At 44.4% G+C, this 13214-nt stretch overlaps 1 protein-coding gene across 1 annotated transcript in view; it reads right to left on the bottom strand.

Annotated features, from left to right (window-relative positions):
• Positions 1-1106: 1106 nt before the first annotated feature.
• The window catches only part of LOC135538973 (syntaxin-binding protein 5-like), a gene marked incomplete at its 5' end in the record, with an annotated part of 28048 nt that continues 15940 nt past the window's right edge, over positions 1107-13214 (bottom strand). Inside the window, 5 exons of the mRNA XM_064964844.1 lie at positions 1107-4363; positions 4533-4753; positions 5034-5145; positions 5257-5422; positions 5630-6002. Of these exons, the coding sequence (XP_064820916.1) occupies positions 4322-4363; positions 4533-4753; positions 5034-5145; positions 5257-5422; positions 5630-6002 (914 nt within the window). The remainder of the gene's footprint in view (positions 4364-4532; positions 4754-5033; positions 5146-5256; positions 5423-5629; positions 6003-13214) is intronic.

The following is a 13214-nucleotide window of genomic DNA, read 5'->3' as shown; positions in this document are numbered from 1 at the left end:
ACTATGCCACTTTGTTTACATACTCATCTCATATGTATATACTGTACTCGATACCATCTACTGTATCTTGCCTATGCCGCTCTGTACCATCACTCATTCACATATCTTTATGTACATATTCTTTATCCCCTTACACTTGTGTCTATAAGGTAGTAGTTTTGGAATTGTTAGCTAGATTACTTGTTAGTTATTAGTGCATTGTTGGAACTAGAAGCACAAGCATTTCGCTACACTCGCATTAACATCTGCTAACCATGTGTATGTGACAAATAAATTCGATTTGATTTGGTTTGAAAACAAAGAAAGCATGTTCTAGGTCGTGCGCACCAAATCATGAGAGTGCACCTGGAGTGACACAGGAAAATAACAGGGATACTTCTTCATTTCTCTAAAGAAAAACATCAAGCAATTTCTAAAGATCTAAGACATCTAGTGGAAGCTATAGGAACTGCAAGGATATTTCTATTAAAACAGCCTTGCCGTAGAAAAATAATGGAATACAGATTGACATTAAAAAAACAATTCCCTGGATGGATTGTGCTCAGGTTTTAGCCTGCCAAATCAGTTCTGTTATACTCACAGACTTTATTCAAACAGTTTTAGAAACTTCAGAGTGCTTTCTATCCAAATATACCAATTATATGCATATAAAATCTTATATGTTATATGCATACGTTTCTGGGCCTGAGTAGCAGGCAGTTTACTTTGGGCACACTTTTCATCTGGATGTGAAAATAGCGCCCCCAAGCCATAAGTTTTAACTGTCCTGTTGCTTAGCAATCACATTGGAATAGTGAGAGCATTCTGACTTCACATGCCGTTATAGATATTTGGAAGGTTAATATTTGTTTAGTTATTCAGATTTGTCAGGGGGTGCTGCAGCACCCTCAGCACCCTTGTTCTTTGATATACCCCAGATGGTGTATCAATGCTGTAAGACAATGGCTTTGGCCTTCTCAAATGAGTACTCTAACAAATTCCTCTGTGTTAATAGACTTATTTGAGCAACAACTGTGTGAAAGAAGCAGCACTACGCTGCAAAAGATGGCAGTGCATTTACCTTAGGGTTCATGATGGACATGGAGAATAAACCACCACCAAAGGTATACATTTTTTCCACTTTTATTTTCCGTTGCACAGTAATTTCTATCTACATAATTTCTAAATTGTTTGTGGCAGCAGAGAAAGTCATAAACATCCATGTGAAATTTGCATAAAACTGTACAAGAAAATTGGCTACAATGAGAAAATACTGCAACCCACTGATAACTGTTAAATCCAGGACAGAAATGGCATTATGGCAGACAGACTCCCTCTTGTAAAGTAGTATGAATCATACCAGGTAAGAAGAATACCGCATACTGAGTATAGGCAAGAAACAACTCACTCAAAGACAAGAAAAAACACATTAAAAAAATTGAATAGAAAAACAAAAGAGAGCTAGAAGGGAAGGGAAGGACCTCAATCATAGACTAGTTGTTTTTTTCCTGAAGTATTCTTTCCACCTTGGAAGATTGAAGCAGGGCTACCTACTGACATCCACACAACAATGCATACTAGAACACAGAGAAGGAGACCAAACCTGTTAGTTAGCATCACCAACATGAGCCACTTGGAACTGCTACTGGAGTAGAAGGAGAATGCATTAGAAGACAAGCGAGGGAGAGTTGAAGCATGATGTGTGCAGACTCGGACACTGAACATGCGAGGCCGGTCTATGATGGAGCCACATTACACAGAGGTTGCATCATCCTGCTGATGTTGACATCCTCTAACGTGGTACTGACTTGTTTCTTTTTTTCTTGGCGATTTCCCACAATTGATTGGATACAGAAAGCTTGGTCATGGAAATCAAGTATTTCAGACAAGAAAGACATTGTTGATCATACAACAAACCAAAAAATGTTAAAGAACAATGTACAACTGAAAATAGTAAATGAAAAGACAGCAAAGTTGAACATTAAAGGTAGACTCAGCAATATGACGTAGTTGCAAAAAGTAAATGGCATGGTGGGTCAATTTCTGCAACAACTAAGAGCGTTGAAGCACGATGCTCAACTTCTTCGCTATTTTGGCACCCTGGCTACCCAACACACATGCACCTATACTGTGTGATTGTGTGAGAGCAAAATCTTGCATCTCGCTCATCTCAATATCTGCGGTGCTGCTTGTGGCAACGTCGACCTTGAAAGATACTGTGCGGGTCAAATGTTGTTTAGAAGTAAGTAAAACTTTTATGAAGGGCACAATGTTGTGAATACAATAGTTGTGTTCGATTCTGAAAACTTGCTACCCTCACTAGTGGCCTCACGGTTGAGTTGCTGTAATCTTACTCCAACCTAACCAGCCATCTCCTGTCAGGATGAGTCGAAAAGGTCTTCGAGAAGAAAGAACTGGAACCTAACTCAGTGACCGAGTCAGAATGCACAGTTCCCAGAAGCCCTGTATAGACAGACCTAGACCTATTGTATTTCAATTAGTGAACCACTTGGTATGTTGAGTAAGTTGAGTAATTGAGTAATAGAGTTGAGTAATAGAACAATGAAACGAAAGCTCAAATAATTCTTTGGCGTTAGAAAAAATATGGCAGCTGTCCTTGTGTCGCTTGCTTGAGCAATGTCAACCACTTTTCAATTGGTCTTAGATTGTCAAACTATTTACCTATTTACAAAAGAATGGTAGAGAAGCCTGGCAGAACATTAAAGTAGATACGTATGAGTGTTTTCACCACTGAAATGGGGACAGAAACAGAGGACAGTTCCGACACACTACACATATAGCAGCGTCTCTTACACTTCAATATATAAAATGTGAATTAATAGACCACTCACACTGACAAAGTTATTTTACGGAAAAAAAATAAAAAATGTTTGTCTTCACAAATGCATGACTTTGCCTGAATGTACATATATATATATATTCCTGCATATATCAACACACACAAATAGGTTTTCCCATGTGTATATACTGTAGTAATCTCCAAGTGTATGTGCACTCGAGGAGTTCATGTCCATACAATATTACTCCTGAAAACCAATCCAATAGGTGTGGATACACTAGCAGTGTATAGGCCTACTGTAACACTGACATAATTCACACAGAGTCATTATTAAAGCCAAACTGTAGTAGATGTTAATGGCATGATGAGGTCAGGGGGGGAAGGTAGCATTTACATGTCAAATTAAACACTTCAGGGAGAGGAGACACTGACAGTCTTGCTTCTAGAGTTCTGATCTTGCTTTTAGATTTCTGATGTGTGTGATACCTGGTATGACACATTATTTATGGTGACGTGTACTGATCTGCATGATAAATCTATGTATTTTTTTTGTATCCATGCCCTCTTTTTGAATCCAGCCCTTTTTATAAGGATCAATTAATGGGAGTTAAACAAAGCCACAAAACATACTGGCAACATTACCAAATCAAAATATATCATAATTCACAACGTTCACGACAACTAAGAACAAATAAAAACAGATTTCAAGTAAAACAGACTGAGCTTAAAATAAAACGATACACAAGAGGAAGGAAATGAATACATGTATAATACAGTTGGGAACAATATGAAAACAGTGAATCCATATGATGAGGAGAGTCTAGTTGGATCAAGGACAGAGGATCCAGTGTACATTGGAATGACTTGCTTTTTTAATCCTGCAACTCTCTGCATAGAGCCGGCTGTCACTATGACAACACATCCTGTGACTTTGAGTAGAGCTTCTTATGCCCACCACCAGTTTCGCTCCACCTGTGAAGTTTTCCTCTTGTTGTTTTGCACTTGACAGTCGGAAGTGAATACAGCGTTGATCATTTATATAGATTTATGTATATATAATTATGTATATATATATATATATATATTATTTTTTTGATCTTTTTCTTTTTTGAGATTTTTTTTGTAGTTGTTTTTTCTTCGTTGTTCATTTTTTTCTCAGTTGTGTCTGTTTTTGTCTTTAGTATACTGGCCCCGGATTGGTTGGAGCAGAGATGACGGCACAGAATATTTTGGCGAATGAGGATGAGGGAACCCCAGAGCTCCAACCAACTGGCAGGCCACAGAGGGGAAAACAAACAAACAAAAGATAACAATAAAAAGGACACCTTTTTTTCCAGTTTGTCATTCTCTCTAGTCCGTTCCTCATATGAAACCTTATGACTGAGGTAAATAAAGTATACAACATTGTGCTAGGGAAGAGTATCCCACGTGTCCAGCGAAGGAAGGAGAGATGGAAGGATGTATGGACGGAGAGATGGAGGAGGGGGGCATGTAGAGTCCGGATGAAGCAGTGTCCCTTTGGCTCTGCTCCCCTCTTTCAGATCAGAACTGGTACCACTTCTTGTCTTTGCACTTCAGCATCATCTGTGGAGAGAGGGGAAAATGAAAAACTATTGTTACAGAAAACTGCCATTTGTCTCCCTCTAGGGGCTATACATGACTATACAAGCAGCATATTCTAGGAGTATAGGAGGAAGCTGATCTAAGATCAGTTTTATGTTTTGTCTCACAATGTAATGTCTCTCTTTCTTACATCGTGGGCGTGTTTGCCAAAGGAGTCCGCGCTGGCCAGCATGGCGGCCGTCCTCTCATCCAGCTCGCCCAGTTTCTGCCCTCTCTCGTCCAGCGCTATCCGGGCACGTGCCAGGTCCGCCACCACGCCCGAGGCTGCCCCCTTCATGCCTTCCAGGCCCTGAGGACCCGGGATGTGCTGGGCAAGGCCACGGGATGCTTTACCCGCCTGCATCTCACCAACTGGAGGAAAAGGGTAGAAAGAGAGGTGGAGAGGAAAGAGAGAGAGAGGGGAAGGTAGGATGTGTGAGAGGTGGATTCAGAAAGACAAAGAGAGAGGAAGAGGCAGGTGATTGGGAGATACAATAGGCACAGAAAGGGAGAGACTTGTAACAGATATCAAACTGACACTGAGTATATCATCTTAGTGCCTGCTGTGTTAGGGACTTTGGATGTATTACAATGAAGAATAGAGTTTCTGTGTGTACAGTATGTATGTACATTCTGTGTATGTGTCACTCACATAGCTCCTCTCTGTCCAGGGAAGTTGCTCCTCCCCCAAAAAGCCCCTTGAAGAATCCTCGGTTGGGAGCCTCTGGGGTCTCCACTGGTGTGAATAGTTCTCCTAGCATCTCCTGAAACACGCACATACACACATAAATGCATGTATATTGTTTGCGCGTGTGTGTGTGTGTGTTAGCGTGCATGCCTGAGTTCTTGTGTGGGTATATTTGTGAGGTCCTAACCTGCAGGTTCTCGCAGGTCTCCTGGCTGTATGTGATCCTCTGTATCTCAGTGGGGGAGGTGAGGTACATGGCCTGGCCCAGGTTGGTGAAGCAGAAGGTCCGGGCTATCCGCATGTCTGTCAGCGGCAGGTAGTTTACATCAAGCAATGGTCTCAGCCCCGGCAGACTTCAGACAAAGATGGAGACCACATACAGCACATTTTTACTCAAACACAATATCATTCTACTGGCCGTGTCCAGAAAAATAACTTTTAATCTAGAAACCTTCAGTCTAACCGAAGCATTCAATAAGCTATTGTAAAATAGGTATTATCAATTAGCTTTAATGTATGTATATCTAACCTGTGTGTGGTTGCATGGCCCACTGACTCACCTGAGGGTCATGATGTGTCCGTTAGCACAGAAACAGGCCACACAGTTCCCTATGTTCATCTGGACCACGTCAGCCCTCAGGACGAACGATGTCTCTGTGATGCTGTGTTTGAATATGCAGTTCTGGGAGGGCAGTGCTATGACCTTAGCCTGTTTCTCAGAGCACACCACCGCATACTGGCTCTCCTGCAGCTCCTGTGAGGTGGAGGGCGACACAGAGACCGGGCGGCGTTTACGGGCTTTGTCTCGCTCCTCACTGTCGGCGCCCACGGCGTTGGGCTCGTACCACAGCTCGAAGGCAGGGGGAAGGAAGGTGCCCGTGTTGTCCAGGAAGGCCATCCTCAGGATACTGCCCTTCAGACGCCCCAGGGTACCTGGACAGATAGGGGAATGGAGATGTTAGCGTGTTTAAATTATATCTACGTGTTATCGAAAGCTTGGACACACCTACTCATTATACATTTTTTTTCTAGATTTTTTACGATTTTCTACATTGTAGATCAAAACTATGAAATAGGAGAAGTGTTAAACAAATCAAAGTATATTTTATATTTCAGATTCTTTGCCTTGATGACAGCTTTGCACACTCTTGACATTGTGCCGCCTTCTTAAAAGTTAATTTGTGGAATTTATTTCCTACTTAATGCGTTTGAGTCAATCAGTTGTGTTGTGACAAGGTAGCGGTGGTATACAGAAGATAGCCCTATTTGGGTAAAGACCAAGTCCATATTATGGCAAGAACAGCTCAAATAAGCAAAAAGAAATGGCAGTCCATCATTATTTAAGACAAGAAGGTCAGTCAATGCGGAACATTTCAAGAACTTTGAACGTTTCTTAAAGTACAGTCGCAAAAACCATCAAGCGCAATGATGAAACTGGCTCTCATGAGGACCGCCACAGGAAAGGAAGACACAGAGTTACCTCTGCTGCAGAGGATAAGTCCATTAGAGTTACCAGTCTCAAGAATTGCAGACCAAATAAATAAACAGAGTTCAAGTTACAGACACATCAGAACTGTTCAGATGAGACTGCCTTCATGGTCAAATTGCTGCAAAGAAACCACTACTAATGGACACCAATAAGAAGAATAGACTTTCTTGGACCAAGAAACAGACAGAAAATAGAAAAATGACAAATTTACCCTATTTGTTGGTTATTTAACAATTATTTACTTAACAATAAGATATTTCTGTCCTGCTAATGCTGTGTTTTATGGTCTCCACTCTAGCACCCTGCAGCTAATCTGGGCATATGGTTTTACTAGAGATATCTTGAGCTGACAATTATTTAACTTGGTGATAAAACCTACAGCTGGCATTCCAGTGACAGGCTGGTGGATGTAACTGGAATAGAGAGGAGTAGAACAAAGACCTCAATGGTTCTTAGACATCCTGGCATCTGGGAAATTAGGCCAGGGTCGGGGGTTAAGATAACGCCTGGTGCAGATAAAGACAGGATGAGCCCAAAGTGGCTTATGGTGCCCCCAATCTATATGGGGGGTGGGTGTTGAACCAGCTATGACTGAGAAAAAATGGGAGATTTTTGGTTCCAACAGCTGTATCTTTGTGAGATGCAGAGTAGGTGAACGAACAATCTCCGCATGTGTGATTCCCACCTTGAAGCATGGAGGAGGAGGTGTGATGGTGTGGGGCTGCTTTTCTGGTGACACTGTCAGTGATTTATTTAGAATTCAAGGCACACTTAACCAGCATGGCTACCAGAGCATTTTGCAGCAATACACCATGCCAACTGGTTTGTGCTTAGTGGGACTATCATTTGTTTTTCAACAGGACAATGATCCAACACACCTCCAGGCTGTGAAAGGGCTATTTGACCAAGAAGGAGACTGATGGAGTGCTGCATCAGATGACCTGGCCTCCACAATCACCCAATCTCAACCCAATTGAGATTGTTTGGGATGAGTGAAGGAAAAGCAGCCAACAAGTGCTCAGCATATGTGGGAACTCCTTCAAGACTGTTGGAAAAGCATTACAGATGAAGCTGGTTGAGAGAATATGAAGATTATGTAAAGCTATTACCAGGGCAAAGGGTAGCTACTTTGAAGAATCTCGAATCTCAAATAAATTTTGATTTGTTTAAATTCTTGGATATAGGGGGCGCTATTTTAATTTTTGGATGAAAAATGTTCCCGTTTTAAACAAGATATTTTGTCACGAAAAGATGCTCGACTATGCATATAATTGACAGCTTTGGAAAGAAAACACTGACGTTTCCAAAACTGCAAAGATAAGGTCTGTGAGTGCCACAGAACTGATGTTACAGGCAATACCAAGAAAGTGACACATTTTTTGAAACCGCCTCATGCCAATGGCTCCTTATATGGCTGTGAAGGAGCTAGGAGTCAGCTTACGTTTTCCATGTTTTCCCCAAGGTGTCTGCAGCATTGTGACGTCTTTTTAGGCATTTCCATTGGAGAATGGCTGTAAGAGACCATATAGGGCGAGTGGACGCATGGTGTCTCCGGGAGAAAACCTTGCGTAAAATACTGAGGTAGCCATTTTTCCAATTTCTATTGAGAAACCAACTGCCTCCACGGCCATTTTTCCAATTTCTATTGAGAAACCAACTGCCTCCACGGTTATATTATCGAATACATATGTTAAAAACACCTTGAGGATGGATCCTAAACAACGTTTGCCGTGTTTCTGTCGATATTATGGAGCAAATTTAGAAAAAGTTTGCTGGGAGTCTCCTGAGTGAAAGCATCTGAAGTTCTTCAAAGTTAAATTATTTAATTTGGCTGCTTTTCTTATTTTTGTGAAAATGTTGCCTGCTGCCAGCACAGCCTAGCATAGCATTATGCCATGCTAAACTTACACAAATGCTTGTCTAGCGTTGGCTGTAACGCATATTTTGAAAATCTGAGATGACAGTGTTGTTAACAAAAGGCTAAGCTTGTGTTTGAATATATTTATTTCATTTCATTTGCGATTTTCATGAATAGGAAACGTTGCGTTATGGTAATGCGCTAGAGGCTATGATTACGCTCCCGGATACGGGATTGCTCGTCGCTAGAGGTTAACACATTTTTGGTTATTACATGATTCCACATGTGTTATTTAATCGTTTTAATGTCTTTGGCGCCGCAGAGGATGGCTGACGTTTTATATGCCCGTAATCAATTTTTGTTATTTAGTTCATTTTTTGCTCCTAACCAACTGTGCTATTTTGTTAGTTTTTAACTTATTTTTAAACGTATTTTGTACATAATGTTGCTGCTACCGTCTCTTATGACCGAAAATAACTTCTGGACATCAAAACTGGGATTATTCACCACGGACTGGAAGAAGCTTTTTCGTTTAATGAGTCTGACGAGAAAGAGATACTGCTCTCCCGTGTCGCGCCCTGGTCGAAATATATTATGTTTATTCTTCATTTATTCGGTCAGGCCAGGGTGTGACATGGGTTATTGTGGTGTGTTTTTGTCTAGGGGTTTTGTGGGATGTCTAGCGTTAGTCTATGGCTGCCTGAGGCGGTTCTCAGTCAGAGTCAGGTGATTATCGTTGTCTCTGATTGGGAACCATATTTAGGCAGCCATATTCTTTGTGTGTTTCGTGGGTGATTGTCCTTAGTATCCTTGTTCCTGCCGCTGTGTTAGTTTACATAAGTATAGGCTGTTTCGGTTTTCGTTACGTTCATTACGTTCTTGTTTTTGTAGTATTTTGTATTGATTCGTGTTTACGTTTTTTTTAATTAAACATGGATCGCAATCTACACGCTGCATTTTGGTCCGACTCTCCTTCGCCTACAGAAAACCGTTACAGAATCACCCACCACAAACGGACCAAGCAGCGTGTTAACAGGCAGGTGCAGTGAAAGGAGGAATGGACATGGGAAGACGTTTTGGATGGCAAAGGTTGTTACACTTGGGAGGAGATACTGGCTGGAAGAGATCGCCTCCCATGGGAACAGGTGGAGGCACTTAGGAGAGCAGAGGCAGCCGGAGAGAGGAGCCGGCGATATGAGGGAACACGGTTGGCAAGGAAGCCCGAGAGTCAGGTAGGAGACCTGTGCAAACTCCCTGTGCTTACCGGGGGGCTAGAGAGACCGGGCAGGCACCGTGTTATGCAGTGGTGCGCACGGTGTCCCCAGTGCGGGTGCATAGCCCGGTGCGGTATATTCCAGCTCCTCGTATCGGCCGGGCTAGAGTGGGCATCGAGCCAGGTAAGGTTGGGCAGGCTCGGTGCTCAAGAGTTCCAGTGCGCCTGCACGGTCCGGTCTACCCTGTACCACCTCCACACCCCAGCTCTCCGGTGGCAGCTCCCCGCACCAGGCTTCCTGTGCGTGTCCTCGGCCCAGTACCACCAGTGCCAGTACCACGCATCAGACCTACTGTGCGCCTCGTCTGTTTAGCGCAGCCAGAGCCTTCCTCCTCTCCTGCGCTGCCGGAGCCTTCCACCTGTTCAGCGCTACCGGAGCCTTTCTCCTCTCCAGCGCTGCCGGAGTCTCCCGCCTGTTTAGCGCAGCCAGAGCTGTCAGTCTGCAAGGAGCTGTCAGTCTGCATGGAGCTGCCAGTCTGCATGGAGCAGCCAGAGCTGTCAGTCTACATGGAGCAGCCAGAGCTGTCCGTCTACATGGAGCAGCCAGAGCTGTCAGTCTTCATGGAACAGCCAGAGCTGTCAGTCTGCATGGAGCAGCCGGAGCTGCCAGTCTGCATGGAGCTGTCAGTCTGCAAAGAGCTGTCAGTCTGCAAGGAGCTGTCAGTCTGCAAGGAGCTGTCAGTCTGCATGGAGCTGCCAGTCTGCATGGAGCAGACAGAGCTGTCAGTCTGCAAGAAGCCGCCAGAGCTGTCAGTCTACATGGAGCAGCCAGAGCCGCCAGTCAGCATGGAACAGCCAGATCTGCCAGTCAGCCAGACTCTTCCAGATCCGCCAGTCAGCCAGACTCTTCCAGATCCGCCAGTCAGCCAGACTCTTCCAGATCCGCCAGTCAGCCAGACTCTTCCAGATCCGCCAGTCAGCCAGACTCTTCCAGATCTGCCAGTCAGCCAGACTCTTCCAGATCTGCCAGTCAGCCAGACTCTTCCAGATCTGCCAGTCAGCCAGACTCTTTCAGATCTGCCAGTCAACCAGACTCTTCCAGATCCGCCAGTCAACCAGACTCTTCCAGATCCGCCAGCCAGCCAGGATCTGCCAGAGCCAACTACCTGCCTGAGCTTCCTCTCAGTGCTGGGCTTCCTCTCAGTGCTGGGCTTCCTCTCAGTCCCAAGCTTCCCCTCAGTGCTGAGCTGCCCCTCAGTGCTGAGCTGCCAACTGTCCCGAGCTGCCCCTCTGTCCCGAGCTGCCCCTCTGTCCCGAGCTGCCCCTCTGTCCCGAGCTGCCCCTCTGTCCCGAGCTGCCCCTCTGTCCCGAGCTGCCCCTCTGTCCCGAGCTCCCCTCAGTCCCGAGCTGACCCTCAGTCCAGTGGGGTTCTGGGTGAGGACTACTAGGCCATGGTCGGCGGCAAATATGGACAATCCTTGGAAGCGAGGAGGGGGGACTAAGACATTTATAGAGTGGGTTCCACGTCCCGCGCCGGAGCCGGAGCCGCCACCATGGACAGACGCCCTCCTGGACCCTCCCTATTGTTTTGATGTGCGTCCGGGAGTCCGCACCTTAGGGGGGGGGTTCTGTCACGCCCTGGTCGAAATATATTATGTTTATTCTTCATTTATTCGGTCAGGCCAGGGTGTGACATGGGTTATTGTGGTGTGTTTTTGTCTTAGGGTTTTATGGAATGTCTAGCGTTAGTCTATGGCTGCCTGAGGTGGTTCTCAATCAGAGTCAGGTGATTATCGTTGTCTCTGATTGGGAACCATATTTAGGCAGCCATATTCTTTGTGTGTTTCATGGGTGATTGTCCTTAGTGTCCTTGTTCCTGTCGCTGTGTTAGTTTACATAAGTATAGGCTGTTTCGGTTTTCGTTACGTTCATTACGTTCTTGTTTTTGTAGTATTTTGTATTGATTCGTGTTTACGTTTTTTTTATTAAACATGGATCGCAATCTACACGCTGCATTTTGGTCCGACTCTCCTTGGCCTACAGAAAACCGTTACATCCTGGGAAAAGGCCCAGATCCACGTTATTTGCGTAAAGAAACGACGGAGGAAAAGAGGACGGAGATCAGGTTGCCTTTTGAGAATCCTTAGGAGAGCGAGTAAATGCCCATTGCCATCAATTCTACTTGCTAACATGCAATCATTGGAAAATAAAATGGATGATCTACGATTACGATTATCCTACCAATGGGACATTAAGAATTGTAATATCCTATGTTTCACCGAGTCGTGGTTGAACGACGACATAGACAATAAAGAGCTGGAGAGATTTTCAATGCACCGGCAGAACAGAAAAGCTACATCTGGTAAGATGAGGAGTGGGGGTGTGTGTCTATTTGTCAATAACAGCTGGTGCACAATGCCTAATATTAAAGACATCTCGAGGTATTGCTCACCTGAAGTAGAGTATCTTATGATAAGCTGTAGACCACACTATCTACCAAGAGAGTTCTCATCTATATTATTCATAGCTTTCCATTTACCACCACAGACCGATGCTGGCACTAAGACCGCTCTCAACCAACTCGATAAGGCCATAAACAAGAAAATACTCACCCAGAAGCGGCTCTCCTAGTGGCCGGGAACGTTAATACAGGCAAACCTAAAACAGTTTTACCAACTTTTTACCAGCATGTCACATGTGCAACCAGAGGAAACAAAACTCTAGACTACCTTCAATCCACACATAGAGATGCATAGCTCTCCCTCGCCCACCATTTGGTAAATCCGACCATAATTCCATCCTCCTGATTCCTGCTTACAAGCAAAAACTAAAACAGGAAGTACCAGTGACTCACTCAATACGGAAGTGGTCAGACGGTGCGGATGCTACACAACAGGACTGTTTTGCTAGTAGAGACTGGAATATGTTCCGGGATTCATCCAATGACATTGAGGAGTACACCACCTCTGTCATCGGCTTCATCAATAAATTCATCGATGACGTCGTCCCCACAGTGACTGCATATCCCAACCAGAAGCCATGGATTACAGGCCACATCCGCATTGAGCAAAAGTCTAGATGCTTTTACGGAGCGGAACACTAATCCGGGCACCTATAAGAAATCCCGCTATGCCCTCAGACGAACCATCAAACAAGCAAGGCATCAAAACAGGATTAAGATTGAATCCTACTACACCGGCTCTGACGCTTGTCGGATGTGGCAGGGCTTGAAAACTATTATGGACTACAAAGGGAAACCCAGATGCAATCTGCCCAGTAACACGAGCCTACCAGATGAGTTAAATGCCTTTTATGCTCGCTTCGAGGCAAGCAACATTGACTGAAGCATGTACGAGAGCACCAGCTGTTCTGGATGACTGTGTGATAATGCTCTCGGTAGCCGATGTGAGCAAGACCTTTAAACAGGTCAACATTCACAAAGCCGCGGGGCCAGATGGATTACTAGGATGTATACTCAAAGCATGCACGGACCAACTGGCATCTGTCTTCACTGACATTTTCAACCTCTTCCTGACTGAGTCTGTAATATTTTTCAAGCAGACCACCATAGTCCCTGTGGCCAAG

This window comes from Oncorhynchus masou, unplaced genomic scaffold (assembly GCF_036934945.1).
Source record: "Oncorhynchus masou masou isolate Uvic2021 unplaced genomic scaffold, UVic_Omas_1.1 unplaced_scaffold_50___fragment_2___debris, whole genome shotgun sequence".
Lineage (NCBI taxonomy): Eukaryota > Metazoa > Chordata > Actinopteri > Salmoniformes > Salmonidae > Oncorhynchus > Oncorhynchus masou.
Note: the sequence above shows the minus strand (reverse complement) of the source record. Positions and strands in the feature narration are given on the sequence as shown.